This window comes from Oreochromis aureus, linkage group 9, assembly GCF_013358895.1.
Source record: "Oreochromis aureus strain Israel breed Guangdong linkage group 9, ZZ_aureus, whole genome shotgun sequence".
Lineage (NCBI taxonomy): Eukaryota > Metazoa > Chordata > Actinopteri > Cichliformes > Cichlidae > Oreochromis > Oreochromis aureus.
This window is the reverse complement of record NC_052950.1, coordinates 29,332,003-29,348,317: the sequence shown is the minus strand read 5'-3', so window position 1 is coordinate 29,348,317 and position 16,315 is coordinate 29,332,003. Positions and strand designations below refer to the sequence as shown.

The 16,315-nt window shown below is 40.1% G+C and overlaps 1 protein-coding gene across 1 annotated transcript; it reads right to left on the bottom strand.

Moving 5' to 3' along the window:
- Nucleotides 1–2,795: 2,795 nt before the first annotated feature.
- LOC120432761 (zinc finger protein OZF-like) lies at nt 2,796–16,019 on the bottom strand. The gene is made up of 4 exons (XM_039617368.1): nt 15,669–16,019; nt 6,550–7,650; nt 5,350–5,536; nt 2,796–2,934 (listed from the first exon to the last, which is right to left on the bottom strand). Exons 1-4 carry the CDS (start codon nt 15,807–15,809, stop codon nt 2,831–2,833), a joined length of 1,533 nt encoding a protein of 510 aa, XP_039473302.1. The 5' UTR covers nt 15,810–16,019; the 3' UTR covers nt 2,796–2,830.
- Between the last annotated feature and the right edge of the window lie 296 nt (nt 16,020–16,315).

Here is a 16,315-nt window from a genome sequence, read left to right as displayed (position 1 = left end):
AATCTCAATCACAGAAAATGCGGCGCTCAGACATAAAACTTACACCATTAGTTCATCATTTTCACTCTGTACCACTGCTCCTCATCAGGCTGTGTGAAGCACAATAAACAATTCAATCAAGGCCTTGAGCAGCCATAAACAGACACCACTCACAGACATTGTTTTCATAACCAAACTGTCTTAGACCTTGTCCCTTAAATCTATATAAATGCTCTCTGGGTGACATAACACACATTCTAAGTAATCAATGGCTCCTCATAAAAATTGTGTATTTGGATGTTTGTGTGCAGCATTTTGCATATCAGCATAAGCATTTGTTAGCAAAGCATTCTTCATTGCATCAGCGTGTGTGTGTGTGCATCACTCTTCATTGCACAAGCGTGTGCATGTGTAGGTGTGTGGATCACTTCTCAGTGAATCAGCATTTCTATTTAGGTATGTGTGTGTATTTGTGTCTTTTCTCACTCAATCAACGAGTGCACGTCTGTGCATGTATTTCTCTCCATTCTGAGTCAGTGTATGTAGATGTAAAAGTGTACTTTATTGATCCCCGTGGGGAAATTCCTCTCTGCATTTAACCCATTCACTCAGTGAAGCAGTGGTCAGCCATTGGGCGCCCGGGGAGCAGTGTGTAGGGACGGTACCTTGCTCAGGGGTACCTTAGGGTAACTGTTCAGGGGAATCAAACCCCCAACCTTCCGATCATGGGGCCACCACTCTACCTACTGAGCTATCCCTGCCCCCAGATGTGTGTGTTTGTGTGTTCATCACAGATCCCTGTGGTGCTCCTGTGCTGCTGACCACAGTGTCCGACGTGATGTCCTTCAGCCTGACGTACTGTGGTCTGTCAGTGAGGTAGTCGGAGATCCAAGAGACCAGGCAGGGGTCCACCTGCATCCTGTTTAGTTTCTCCTGGAGCAGACAGGGCCGGATTGTATTGAAGGCACTGGAAAAGTCAAGAAACAGGATCCTGACCGTGCCTTTACCCTTGTCCAGGTGTGAGTGGGCTCTGTGTAGGAGGTACAGGATGGCATCCTCCACTCCGACATCTGCCTTGTAGGCGAACTGTAGTGGGTTCTGGGCATGTTGTACCTGTGGTGGGAGGAGGTTGAGGAAAAGCCACTCTAGAGTCTTCATAAGATGTGACGTCAGTGCCACCAGTCGGAAGTCATTCAGCTCATTGGGCCGGTTCTTTTTGGGGACCGGGACGATGCAGGATGTCTTCCATAGGGCGGGCACTCTCCCCAGTCGCAGGCTGAGATTGAAGACTCGTTGTAGCGGCTCCCCAAGTTCAGCAGCACACGCCTTTAGCATCCTAGGACACACCTTGTCTGGGCCTGCTGCCTTTCTGGGACGAAGCTTCCTCAGTTGTCTCCTGACCTGATCCACTGTGACACTGGGAGATGGTTGGAAGGGGGGGAGAGAGGCTGTCGAGCTGTTTAGAGAGGGTTTGGAGACGGAGGAGGTGGGGGATGTCATAGTGTCAGGGAGGGGGGGAAGCGAGGTAGGTAGGAGAGTGGGGAGAGGGCTCTGTAGTAAAGGTGAAAGTGATTGTGGGGGTTGTGGGCTGGTCAAACCTGTTGAAGAAGTTGTTGAGTTTGTTTGCCTTCTCCACAGTCCCCCCACTGTGCTGTTCTTGGTGTTGTGGCCTGTGATGGTTTTCACACCATTCCAGACCTCCCTCATATTGTTCCTCTCCAACTTCTGCTCCACCTTCCTCCTGTAGGTGTCCTTTGCTTCCCTCAGGCAGCGTTTCACCTCCTGCTGTGCTGCTTTCATCTCCTCCTTCACTTTGCTCCTGAAAGCCTTCTTCTTCATGTTGAGGACAGCTTTGACTTCCTGTGTTACCCACAGTTTGTTATTAGGATAACACCGCACTGCCTTAGCAGGGGCGACCGTGTCCACACAAAAAGTTGAGGTAGTCCGTCAGACAGTGTGTCGCCTCTATGTCCTCACCATGTGGGCTCAGAAGCACATCCCAGTCTGTGGTGTCATAGCAGTCTCTCAGAGCATCCTCCTTTTCTGGGGTCCATCTCCTAATGGAGCGTGTTGTGACAGGCTGCCTTTGGACGAGGGGTGTGTATTGTGGCTGTAGATAAACCAGGTTGTGGTCTGACTTCCCTAGTGGGGGGAGGGGGGTGGCTCTGTATGCATCTCTCACATTAGCATACAGTAGGTCAATTGTCCTGTTGCTCCTTGTGGGACAATTCACAAACTGGTGAAAAGCAGCCAGAGTAGAATCAAGAGTGGCATGGTTAAAGTCTCCAGATATAATAATGAAAGCCTCTGGGTTTTGTGTCTGCAGTCTTGCTGTAACTGTGTGTATTTTCTCACAGGCAGCTGCTGTGTCGGCCCTCGGAGGGATGTAAACACACACACAGATCACATGACTAAACTCCCGAGGTAGATAATATGGCCGCAAGCTAACGGCTAGCAGCTCCAGGTCCGAACGGCATACACATACTTTAACGGAGACGTGTCCAGGGTTACAATATCTGTTGTTAATGTAGACAATGAGTCCCCACCTCTGCTTTTTCCGCTGGCCTGTGTGTCCCTATCGGCTCTCACGGATGTGAATCCACATAGGTCTACGTTAGCCTGCGTGTTAGCTCGGTTAGCCACGTCTCCGTGAAGTTAAACAAACTGCACTCACGGTAGAGTCGGTGGTTGTTCAGAGCAGTCAGTTCATCAATCTTATTCTGTAACGAGTTCACGTTGCCCATGATCACTGTTGGGATTGATGGTTTGAATCGCCTCCGGTGATCCGCTTTCCCCGCTCCAGCCTTGCAGCCTCTGTAGCTCCTCTTTATCTCAGCCGGGATGTTGTGTCTCATGCCGGTCTGTGCCTTTGTGTTAAGTGCCAGCAGCTCCGCTCTTGAGTAGATGAAGGAGCTGGTTCCAGAAGTTTTAAAAAGTGTGTTATCCATAGTATATCTAAGAGGTAGAAAGTAAATCTAAGACGTAGAAAGTAAAGAGACTAAAGGAAGGTAAGAAAAGTTTGAAAGACTAGTCTAGCACAGTTAAAAGTTACGGTGTTGCAGAACTACTTGGAAAGGCTGCCGTCACTCCAGCGCCATCTTGCATCTTGCAAACTATCGTATACACCAACCTGTAAATGCTCTTTTGCACAATATTATTACTAGATTTTTTGTGCTAACTTCTTTCCTTCCTAGTCTTCCTTAGATAGTAGATAGTTAGTTTTTGTTAATTTATGTTGTAATTTATGTTAGGTCAGTCTGTCTGGTCTTTGCTAGCCAGCTAACTAGGCCTCTTAGTTAGCTAGTTTAGTGTTTTCTGTTAACTTATGTTGTAAATTTATGTTGCATGTAGCACCTTGGTCATGGAGGAACATTGTTTCGTTTCACTGTGAACTAACTGTATATGGTTGAAGTAACAACAAAGCCAACTTGAACTTGAACTTGAAAAACCTTTATTCTCATGGTCCAATCATGAGTGAACTCCCCGATGAAGCCTTGTGTGCTAAAACATGTCAGAGTTTTAAAGGTTAAACATGAGTTTCCAAAACATTTTGCTGGAGAACAATGAACTATTTGACTGAGTTTCAATTATTTACAGACGAACAAAACAAGAACAGAGAAAAAAGGACAAAACTGACTCAGTAAAACGACAGAAAATAAGATCCCATGTAAATCTGTATTATGTAGAAGTTCAGCCCAGCAACCAGTTCAGTTCAACACAAGTTTAAATGATTCTATCTGAACTCTGTGGAGCCTGATCTCAAGCTTTTTGAGTCTGACACTGAAACCAGAGGATCTTTCTGTCTCTTCAGATTCACTGTGATCCAGTGATGGGAGTGATTACAGCCCTGAGTGATCACGCTGATGTTTGCACAGAGTAGAGACTTATTTCAATTTCTTGGCTATGAGTGAGATTTACTAAGTGGGCAAATTAGGGTGACTATACCGTTTCAGAGTGATCTATTAATAGTGCACCAATTTACATTCAGAGATGCATGCAGCCAGTTCATTTCAGTATTAACCGGCTTTCTACCAACAGCAGCACAAAAACTGCAGATTCGATCATGGAGACACTGAATCTGCTAAACTAATTAAACATTGTAAGTGCAGGTCTTCAGTTTATGTTTCTTTGTGAAAACAGCACAGCAAAGGAGACTCTGTGAAGTTTTGGTATAAGGGATAAATCTTCTGACCGAACCTGCTGGGACTGTGTGAGGTCCTGAGGCTAAGAGTAAGGATTTATCCACAGGAGAGCTGCGTTCTTACAAACCATCCCACTGTGTAAACCTGACATCTGTGGAGCAGCTGAGCTGTATGATGTGTACAAGGACACAAAACATTATTTACCATCAGATCCCGAGCCCTCCATGTGTTAATCAAGAAACTGCTGCTGTGCTACATCCATAAATAATGAATAAATTAGGAGCTAAAGCTAAAAGGACAGTTTATTTGTACCATCTTCATGTCAACACATTCAAGAACATCACAGATGAAAGAAACATTAAAAACTTCCACACTACATAAAGCAAGAAAAATAGTTTCTTCCTTTATGTAGAAAAAACAGAAACATCAAACAGCTCCAAGACTCTCTTTGAAAGAACTAAAAACCTTTATTCTCATGGTCCAATCATGAGTGAACTGCCTGATGAAGCCTTGTGTGCTAAAACATGTCAGAGTTTTAAAGGTTAAACATGAGTTTCCAAAACGTTTTGCTGGAGAACAATGAACTATTTGACTGAGTTTCAATTATTTACAGACGAGCAAAACCAGGACAGAGAAAAAGGACAAAACTGACTCAGTAAAACGACAGAAAATAAGATCCCATGTAAATCTGTATTATGTAGAAGTTCAGCCCAGCAACCAGTTCAGTTCAACACAAGTTTAAATGATTCTATCTGAACTCTGTGGAGCCTGATCTCAAGCTTTTTGAGTCTGACACTGAAACCAGAGGATCTTTCTGTCTCTTCAGATTCACTGTGATCCAGTGATGGGAGTGATTTCAGCCCTGAGTGATCACGCTGATGTTTGCACAGAGCAGACAATGAGGTGAATGTTTGGGCACATTGGTAACAGTGAAACAGTTTATTAGTAACGTGGGATCGTTTGTGTTCAGAGTATGATCTGAGATTCCTGAAGCTCTTGTCACACTGGTCACAGCTGTAGTTTCCTTCCATGTGTGCACGTTCATGAATGTTACAACTACTTGAATGTGAGAAGCTTTTGTCACAGTGTCTGCACTTGTATGGTTTCTCTCCTGTGTGGACTCGTTTGTGTGATTTAAGCTGACTTGCAGTGGTGAAGGATGACCCACACTGATCACAGAGGTGCTTTTTAACCCCACTGTGAATCAGTTCATGTTGTTTTAAGTCACTTGATGTGGTGAAGCTTCTCCCACATTCTTTGCAATATTTCAGTTTGTCTCCAGTATGTTTACGTTGATGTATTTTTAGGGCGGCTTGCCAACTGAAAGTTTTTCCACAGAGGTCACAACGAAAGTCTTTCCCACCACCACAGTGATGACAGGGTTGAGAACTGGATCCATCTGTGTCGCTCTGCTTCTAAACAAAGACACAAAGACAGTGTAAGTCAGTCCTTCAACATTTTATCCTGAACGTCGCCTGAAATAAAGAGCATCTCTGCAGACGTCCAATTACATTTCACTGTTTCAGTTAACACACTCAGTTTACTGGGCTGCAATAACTACAATACTACCACCATAATACTACAGTAATACTAAAATCATAACTGAAATGAAAATCTGAATAATCACTAAGGCTATGTTTACACTGCAGGTGAAAGCGCATCAAATCCTATATTTTTGACCCTATGCGACCCATATCCGATCATGGTATGACAGTGTGAACGGCACAAATCCGATATTGTCAAATCCGATCTGGGTCACTTTCGTATGTGGTACTGAATCCGATACATATCCGATGTCTTAGAAAGCGACTGCTGTTTGAACGGTCATGTCGCATTAAATCCGTCTTTTACGTCACTGACACAAGACAGACGCCAATTATCAGCGCCGGAGAAGCGTCGGAGAAGCGCCCGAGACGACATCGTGAACACTTCCTGGCCATCCAGTGTAGATGTCAGTGAAACTCTTGGGAAGACAACTTTGGAGAAACGTGAACATTTTATTGGTACTGTATAATCTGCAGATTCTGACAGAAATCTGCAACTATCCTTTGAAGCACCGTTCCTCTAAAACAGCAGTAAGGATCATTATTAGGTTATTTACATTATTATGTAAATAACAAAATAACTTAAAGCAAAAATTGGGAAACGTAAAGTCCGAAGTCTTTATATTAAGGGCCATCAGTCAAACAATATTGTTTGCTCTGGGTCTAAACAGAGCGAGTTGTGTGTGACGTTCACTCTAGAGCGCGTTTGCTGTCACATTTTATTTGTAGTGTGAACAAGCAGACAAAAAAAATCGGATTTGATCGAAAAATCGGAATTGAGCATTAAGACCTGGAGCGTGAACGTAGCCTAAGAGCTGCTTTAATGAGCAGAGTTGTTCCAAACAGTCAGGCTAAAATGACAAAATAAAAATATAAATACATACCTCACAGTAACTGCACTTGTAGAGTCTCTTTCTGGTGTGGATCTGTTGGTGTCCTCTCAGGTAATGTGGAGATTTAAAAGTCTTCTCACACAGGTCACATTTATAAGGTTGTCCCTCAGTGTGGGTAAACATGTGTTGTTGTAACTGTGCGTCTGTAGCAAAGTATTTGCCACACTGTTCACAGCAGTACAAATCATGTCTGGTGTGAATGCGTAGGTGTGTATTTCGGTGCCGTCTCCGGCTGAAAGTTTTTCCACAGATGTCACAGCTGTATGCCTTAATTCCAGAGTGGGTAACTAGATGACTCTGTAAGTAGTTACTGCGAGTAAAAGCTCTGCCACACTGATCACAGCTGTACGCTTTAACTCCACTGTGGATGAGTTGGTGCTCTTTTAGGGAATCCTTCCTGGAAAAAGACTTTCCACACAAGTCACAGCTGAACGGTCTCTCTCCTGTGTGGATGACCTGATGAAGTTTTAGTGAAGCCTTCACAGTAAAATCCTTCCCACACTCGTCACAGCTGTATGCCTTAATTCCAGAGTGGGTAACTAGATGCCTCTGTAAGTGGCTACTGTGAGTAAAAGCTCTGCCACACTGATCACAGCTGTACGCTTTAACTCCACTGTGGATGAGTTTGTGTTGTTTTAGGGAACCCTTCAAGGAAAAAGACTTTCCACACAAGTCACAGCTGAACGGTCTCTCTCCAGTGTGGATGACCTGATGCTGTTTTAGTGAAGTCTTCCTAGTAAAATCCTTCCCACACTCGTCACAGCTGTATGCCTTAATTCCAGAGTGGGTAACTAGATGCCTCTGTAAGCTGCTACTGTGAGTAAAAGCTCTGCCACACTGATCACAGCTGTACGGTTTAACTCCACTGTGGATGAGTTGGTGTGATTTTAGGGAACGCTTCCAGGAAAAAGACTTTCCACACAAGTCACAGCTGAACGGTCTCTCTCCAGTGTGGATGACCTGATGCCGTTTTAGTTCAGCCTTCACAGTAAAATCCTTCCCACACTCGTCACAGCTGTATATTTTCTCTTTCTTTCTTCTGTGAGGTTTGTCGGCCTCCTGAGAGCGCTGACTTCTCGCTCCATGTTGGTCCTGCAGTGACAAAGATACAAACAGAGGCAGTGAGTGAAATGCAGTCGTGGAACAAACTGAACCTTCAAACTCCCTCCATTAACACTAGTTTTAAACCTGAAGGTGGAGTGTGGCACCAAACACCTTAAAGGTCTCTTATCCCCACCTGCTGGTAGTTCTAACATTACATCCAACCTGGTGTCAAAAATAATTCATGACTATTTAAAAACACTAAAATCATGCCCATCCCTCCTGATTGTATGTACACACACACACACTTTTATATTATTTTATAATTTATATTATTTTGTTGTTTCCTATTACATATTTCTATAATTTGTATAGATTTATACATAATTATTCAGTGATAATAAATCTTATGTTTGTTTATTTGTTTATTCAAAAGGATCCCCATTAGCTTCCACAACAGATGTTGCTCGTCTTCCGTCAAATACAATCACATAAAATATTATACAATAAAGTGGATTCAAGATATCCACATAATTTGGCTCTTACATCCACAGTTTCACAATTAAAATATAAGCAATCAATAATAACAATAATAATAATAATAATGATATCAATAACATTGAGGCACATTATTTACAACTAGGGCTGGGCCATATTATACCGTTCACGGTAATACCGGTATAATGTTAGGCAACGACAGGAAAATTAAATATCGCGATAGAATATGAGTAAAACGCGCATGTGCAGTGCCTTTGTTTTCATACGCACATGGTTGATTGTTGAACCAGAATTGGTTTGTAAAAATGGTGCAACTTCAGTGATGTGGAACTGGTTTGGTGTTTGTCCGTCAGATACACGACAAAGCACATTTTTTTGCAGAACATGCAAGCGGGCCGTCGTTATTGCCGTATTTGTCGGACTAAGATGCTCTTAAATCTGGGAGTAATCTGGGTCCTAAACTCCATCCACTTCAGCTCCCAAAGTCAAACGAACACTGTAGCATCACTGAGAGTTAAAAACTGTCTAAATTCTTTCATCTTTAATAAAATGATCAGCATTGCTGCTTTACCAGGTGTAACTATGAAGATTAACTTCCAGGTATCCATGAAAGCATAATTTTTTACATTTAACGGAGTTAGAAGTTAGCAGGAAGCTAGCGGAAGTTAGCTCGCTAGTTTCGCTAGTTACCTAAGCATGATATACCATGTTCTGACTGAGAGATTTCTGAAAAAATTCAAACGTACAGCTCTGCTATCACTTCCAACATAAATGAAGACAGGAAACTAAACAGCAGTGACGTTTGTAGGGTTACTGAAGTTGGGCTAGCTGGTATATAATGATGAAATCATCGCTCATTATAAATGAGCGATGATTTAGATTATAAATCATATGATTTCGAAGCCAATATTGATCTAGAAGGGAATATGCTTAACACAATTAATGAGACATGTGAATATTATACGGAGGACCAATTTAGAGATAACGTTGAAATAAGTAATATATTTTCTTTAATTCATTTTAATTGTAGAAGCCTCTATAAAAATTTTGCTCCGATTAATGATTTTTTGCATAGTTTGAGAGGCAAGTTTAAAGTAATCGCATTATCTGAAACATGGCTAGATGAGAAAAGGGGCTGTGATTTTTATATTGATGGGTATGAGTTATACTACATAAATAGATCTAATAAGAAGGCAGGAGGGGTGGCACTTTTGTTAACTGTGATCTGAAATGTAAACAACTTAAAGATATGTCTATGGTTATTGACGACTTAATGGAGACTGTTACAGTAGAACTAGAAATGGAAAGAAGAAGTAATATAATTGTTACGTGTATATATAGAAAACCTGGAACGCTGACAGAAAAATTTATAGATGTAGTGGAAGATTTATTAAGTAGGGCTAAGGGAAATAAGACTTTCTGTTTGTGTGGGGATTATAATATTGATTTTCTAAAAGAGACTAATCACATGGCATCAGACTTTTTAGAATTACTACTTGGAAATGGATTATACCCTTTGATTTCAAAGCCGAGTAGAATAACGGATACATCAGCAACATTAATTGATCATATTTTTATTAATAGTTTAGGGAATAATATTAAAAGTGGCCTCATCATAAATGATATAAGTGATCATTTACCTGTTTTTTTTTTTTACCTTAGATTACAATATGAGAAATCGTAAGGAGGAGGAGGAAGAGCAATTGGACAGATGTATAAGGATAAGAAATGAGGAGGCAATAAATAAATTTAGACATGACCTCATGGAAGAGGATTGGAAGGAGGTTTATGTAAATGATGTTAATGTCGCATATGACGCGTTTTTAAATACTTATTTGGCCTTGTATGGAAAACATTGTCCACTGGTACTGCTTAAGTTTAAGAAGAAGAAAACTAATTTTAAACCATGGATAACTAAGGGGCTAGTAAACGCGTGCAAAAAGAAGAACAAACTGTATAGCGATTATATAAAACTCAGAACAAAGACCGCTGAAATAAAAATATAAAGTCTATAAAAATAGGCTAGTATTAATATTGAGGAAGGCCAAGAAAGAATATTATAACAAATTATTTCAAGAAAAGACAAATAATATAAAGGGTATTTGGAATATTTTCAGAGAGATATTAGGCAATAAGAATGTTTCCTTAGATTTGCCTAAGTATTTTTATAAGGAAGATAAGATTATAAAGGACATGAATGAAGTGGTAAATGAATTCAATTCCTTTTTTGTAAATATTGGCCCTAATTTGGCAAATCTAATTAGAAAACATGATAAGTTAGAACAAAAGGATGATTGGAAAGGTGAAAGCACAGTAGTTAAGTCTATATTTTTAGCTGATATCACTGAAAAAGAAATTGCAGCAATTTTAAACAAGACTAAAAATAAGACCTCTACTGATTGCGATGGTTTAGATATGGTTATAGTTAAAAAAGACATTGGACTGTATAATTACTCCTCTTTAGGGATGGGTACCGGTGTGGTTCTGACATAAACGGTAGTAACCAGACCGAAAAGCAGCGCACATTTCGGTGCTTTATTTCGGTGCTTTTTTTTTTTTTCCTGAGCCAATTCTAGCCAATCATTTTACGTTTCCGAGGATAGTAGGCGGGGCCAGGTACGTACGTTCTTTTAGAGCAGAGCTACAGATTAAAAATGCCCAAGGCGAAGCGGTCAAAAGTCTGGCTGTACTTCACAGCAAAAGATGCAAACCGAGCACCCTGCAACAAGTGCTTTAAGCTGATACTGTCATACTGTCAAAGGAGGTAACACCTCGAATCCGATGAAACACCTGGCGACGCATAACGTTTTTTTTTTTATAGCTTGCTGCGAGACCTCACACCGTGCACATCTACTGCGGGTGTGGTGCCTGTTATCGGACCCGGAGTTGGCAAGAACCCGAAGAGGAGATTCCTGGTCCCTAGCCCTGCCAGTGTAGCAGAAATGATGACGATGATGGCAGCAGCAGCCGTTCTTCTCTGCGTGAGTAGCTTAATGTTGTTCGTGTGTAATTCACGTTGAGTAGGCTAACCACGTTATTACATTAATGCATGTAAGGTGAACTAGCAAACATCATCATAGCTACATGCGGCTGTCTTGTTTGACGGCAGATACTCCCTTCACCCTGGCCAAAAAGGCTAAAATGACCAAAGAAAAAGTGGAAAATAGTTAAACATGAGAGGTTTTTGGACCAATTTTGTGTTTTTTTCCATTGTTTAAGCACTGCTTCCAGCCAAGAGTGATACCACATATGCCGTATAGCTGAAGAAAAGTCTTACATTGTTATCTTTTTACAAAAAAAAAAAAAAACAGCTAAACATGAAAGGTTTTTGGACCAATTTTGTGTTCTCCATTCTTTAAACACCGGTTCGGGCACCGTTTAAGCACCGGCACTGTTTCAAAAGTACCGATTTGGCACCGGTATCGGATAAAACCTAAACGATACCCATCCCTACTCCTCTTTGTTATATTTTCAATCTTTCATTCCATACTGGCGTATTTCCTGACAGAATGAAAGTGGCAAAAGTGATACCTTTGTATTAAAAGGGAGATAAACATAGTTTTAATAATTATAGGCCAGTGTCACTTCTGTCACAGTTTTCTAAACTACTTGAAAAACTGTTTGTGGAAAGACTTGATAGCTTTATTGGAAAACATCAATTAGTAAGTGAAAATCAATATGGATTTCGGAAAAACAGATCAACGGCATTAGCACTGATGACTACTATTGACGATATTTCGTGTGCAACAGATAATAATAAATATACAATAGGAGTATTTATTGACTTAAAAAAAGCTTTTGATACGATGCAACATTCTATTTTGATTTCTAAGCTTAATACTTATGGGGTGAGAGGAATTGCATTAAACTGGTTAAGTAGTTATCTAGAAAATAGGACCCAGTATGTGCATTATTTAGGCAATTCCTCTGAAAGACTGAAAATTGAATGTGGGGTTCCTCAAGGGTCTGTTTTGGGACCAAAACTTTTTAATTTATATATAAATGATATTTGTGATGTGTCCAAAATGTTAAATTTCGTTTTGTTTGCAGATGATACAAATTTTTATTGTGCTGGGGATAAATTGAAAGAATTGGCTGAATTAATGGTTTCTGAAATGGAAAAACTAAAAAATGGTTTGATGTAAACAAATTATCTTTGAACTTGACAAAAACGAAATTTATGATTTTTGGAAATCGGGTAAAACAGGATGAAGTAATTCTGTCCATTGATGGAGTTCGATTGAGAGAGTTACTGAACTCCGTTTTTGGGGGTAGTATTGGATGATAAATTAAAATGGAAATCTCATATTGAATATGTTAGAAAAAAGATGGTTAAAAATATTTATATTTTAGGTAATGTCAGAGATATACTAGATTATAAGGCAATGCGTATTTTATATTTCTCACTAATTTTCCCCTATCTCAGTTATTGTGCTGAGGTTTGGGGGAATACATATGCGACTTATATACATCCTCTATACTTGTTACAGAAGAAAGTGGTACGAATGGTTCATAATGTTAAATATAGAGAACATACAAATAATTTGTTTATAAAATCGAAATTGTTGAAATTTGAAGACTTAGTGAAATTACAGACATTATTATTCATGTGCAAGGCAAAAATAATACATTACCTCTTAAGTTACAAAGTTTGTTTGTATTGTGTTCAGGAAGTGGGGACAGTAGAAGGAAGTTTGACTTTAAGCATAAGTTTGCTAGAACCACACAAAGGCAAATGTGTCCGACAGTTAAAGGTGTAAGAATATGGAATTGTCTTGAAGATAATCTCAAGAGCTGTACAAACATGCACCGTTTTAAAATGTGTTACATACTTAAAAGGATAAATCAATATGAAGAACATGAAAGTAATTAGGACTAAATGTGGAAGAAAACATTTTCATTGCCATTTAATGCTGTATATTGCTGATTATATTGATTTGTTGTTTAGTTTTGCATTGTTACATAAAGATATATGTTAGAGGGTTTTCTGGGGGTTATTGGCGCCCTCTTGTAAGAATATTTGGATTGCAGATAGGGGGCAGGTGCTAACAAGAATTTATTCTTCTTCCTGCTCCTTTTCACCCATGGGTGCAGTGTTATGTTGATGGGAGGGGGGTTCTGTGTGTGGGAGGAGAGGCACTGTTGAACCAGGTGTGAAATAAATAAAGAAATGAAATAAAGAAATGAAATGTGCTACGTCAGACTTTCCCAAAGTGTGGGGCCCGCCCCCCAGAGCCATTGCGGGGGGGGCGCGGCATGAAAGAGGGGGGGAAACAAAACGCTTGGACACTGCTAGCACGGGGCGGCCACAGAAACGCAAAGCAGGAGATGAAGCATCACTGAATATGTTTCCAAACCAACTTCATTCTAAGCCAAATACTAGAAAATCTGGTGAAGCATATCTTCCCTTTGGCTTCACCTGCACAAGTGCTGAGGTAGGTTTCCCCTGCAGAATTAGTTTTCCCTGTCGGGAGCAGCGCTGGGCTCTCCAAATCACGGACAAACAGTATCCCACAGCTGTTTATGTTTTTGAACCCATTTTGCACAGAGAGACATTTTTTGAAAAATGTATTGATAGCAATGTTGAATATTATTACACAGGAAAAAAAACAACTACATGTAAAATAATCACACCGTGACGCCTCTGCCTTTCTAAATAGAGGGACAGTAACTGTGTGTGTATGTACGCGTGTAAAACCTGCAGATAGTCAGATTAACAGTATTTCGTCTCTATCTGCTATTCTGCAATTCATCTCATGTAAACAATAACGTGGTGCATAGCGTGACGTGAAAAAAGGCACATACCTTTGACGTTGCGTAACGAACTCATCCACACGTAAACGCAAAAAAGGAGTTTTAAAAAATCTCCGTTCTTGGTGATTCGAAACGCCATTTACGTGTGGACGAAACAGCTGCGTTTTCAAAAATACCCGTGTAGGTGCGGACGTAGCATAAAAGAGTTAGTAGTTTATTTTCTTACTACCTGTAATTTTTTGCAGATTACTTGTATTTGCTTAATTGTTTACTAAATGTTTGAGGTGTGAAATAAACCGCAATGGAACAAAATATGGGTGTGTGTGTTTGGAGGATGTGTTTGTGCGTGCGCGCGCGAACATTTTTCTTGTACAACAAGGGGGGCCCAGCAAAAAAAGTTTGGGAACCACTGTATTTATAAATTACACTTGTGTTTGAATCCTGCAGCTTATCACACATTTGATTTCCATGTGTGACAACTGCAAGTGTCCAGAGTGAGGACAGACTGAGGGACCCACTGCTGCACATCATCTGTGAGGCTTTGCACCCCTGATGATCCACCAGGACAAACTCAGCAGTGTGTGAGGAAGAGGAGGAGGAAGAGCCAGCAGCAGCTGACAGATGGAGAGAATAGACAGACTGTTCCCTGTTTGTGAAGGACTGCTAGGAAAGTTTAGAATAACTAATTGTCTGTCCTGAATCAGTCTTATTAGGTAATGTTCAAATAATGTGATCATTCCAGTGTTTTCAGTGTGGGAGAAAGTACTCAGGGCCTTCAAGTTACACACTATGAAAGGCAGCAACAAGTTTAATATTCAGAAACCTAAAGTATGTATCAGCAGCAGAATGGAGCTAAAAATAAATGTTTGTTTCAGTTCTATGAAGCTTTGAGTATTTTGGATTAGTAGCACTGCTGTGTTTGTTGCATCATATTGCTGTAATTGTTTATATGCTTTAGATATTCTGGGGTAAGTTGATCTATAGTGTTACATCATATTCTATAAGGATGTTATGTGTTTGTATACTTTCTGCCCAGTTTGACCCATTTAGCAGAAGTCAGCCTGTTTATGGCTCTGATATCTATTCTGTATGACTTAAAGCAGTTATGACATGGTCTGATTTTCTCACCCAAAAAAGGAATATTTAATATATCAGGCTACTCTTCATTCGATCAGAAACAGTTATCACAGCTCGTACATTTTCTTTTTACACATATATGTAAGCATTGAGCCAAATTTAGTAATGCCAACAAATTAAACAAACAATATTTGTCTCTTATATATAATACATCTATAGATACACTGTCAAAGATACTTGTCTTTGAGTGAAGTGATTAATATAATAACTATAATATTGGCCATATTATAGTTACATTACCAAAGTGAGATGACTTTAGTCTCATGAACAACATTAACTAATTGTTATTTACTGGCTAATCTTAAATGACTGTTCAGTACAGACATGAAGCTCAACAATCATGTTTTACAGTCCTGTGGTCTCAGCCTCAGATACTTATTAAATCACACAGAGCTCATGTAGAAACAAATGAACAAAATATGTTCTCCTTAATTTCTGTCAAACAAAGCTGTATGAAACGTTTCCAGCTGTTAGTATCATGGTTGCTAGGCAACCTGGGCAGAGCGACAGCGGCTAGACCGTCCCATTTCACAAGCCTACAAGCCTCGCACTTCTGACCTTAACGGTCTTTGAGTACGTGGCCCTTGAGGACCGTTGAGGCTGCGTACTTTAAAGCTGCAGAACCTGAATTGGGATACAGCCATGATGATCTCCAGCCTTGTGCTCGTCAACATTCTCACCTGAGTTAAGAAGACGATTACTGAAATGGTCTCAGCAGGTCCTTTAATGACAGCAATGAAATGCAGTGGTAAGGGTTTTTGGGGATTAAGTTCATTTTCATGGCAAAGACGGATGATGCAATTCATCTGATCACTCTTCATAACATTCTGGAGTGTATGCAAAATGCTATTATAAAAACTTAAGCAGCAACTTTTCCAGTTTCCAATATTTATGCAATTCTCAAAATTTTTGGCCACGACTGTATAACCTCTTTTTAAGTTTTGTGGATATTATACATGGTTATGCTCAGGATATGTCGGCCAATTTCCACTGGAAATGCCTTTTGGTTAAACTGTCAGCAAGGAATTTGCATTTGCACTGTTAAATTTTTATATAACTTTAATGCACATAAAAAACAGCTGCTTGTTTAAGTGAAAATACATTGATGGGTTTTTTAATAAAGTTGTGGAGTTGTAAAGTATTTTGTCTAGTGTCAATTACATCATCAGTTATATTGTTATCGCAAATTTTCAAATGTATATCGTGATAAATATTTTTGGTCATATCGCCCTGCTCTGTCTGTCACCTTCTGTGTTGAGCTCATTGTTTTCTCTGTAGTGGCTGAGCTGAGTCCAAGTAGCTGAAAATGTTCCTATGCTGCTCCGTC

What these genes read in the sequence shown, in the direction of transcription:
- LOC120432761 (XM_039617368.1), bottom strand. Translation starts at nt 15,809, where the DNA reads ATGAAGAGTGATCAGATGAATTGCATCATCCGTCTTTGCCATGAAAAT. An exon ending in ACAAGTGCAGTTACTGTGAG is followed by an intron (nt 5,537 to 6,549) that starts GTATGTATTTAT and finishes GTCTTTGTTTAG; the next exon opens with AAGCAGAGCGACACAGATGG. An exon ending in GAGAAGCTTCACCACATCAA is followed by an intron (nt 2,935 to 5,349) that starts GTGACTTAAAAC and finishes TCTACCTCTTAG; the next exon opens with ATATACTATGGATAACACAC.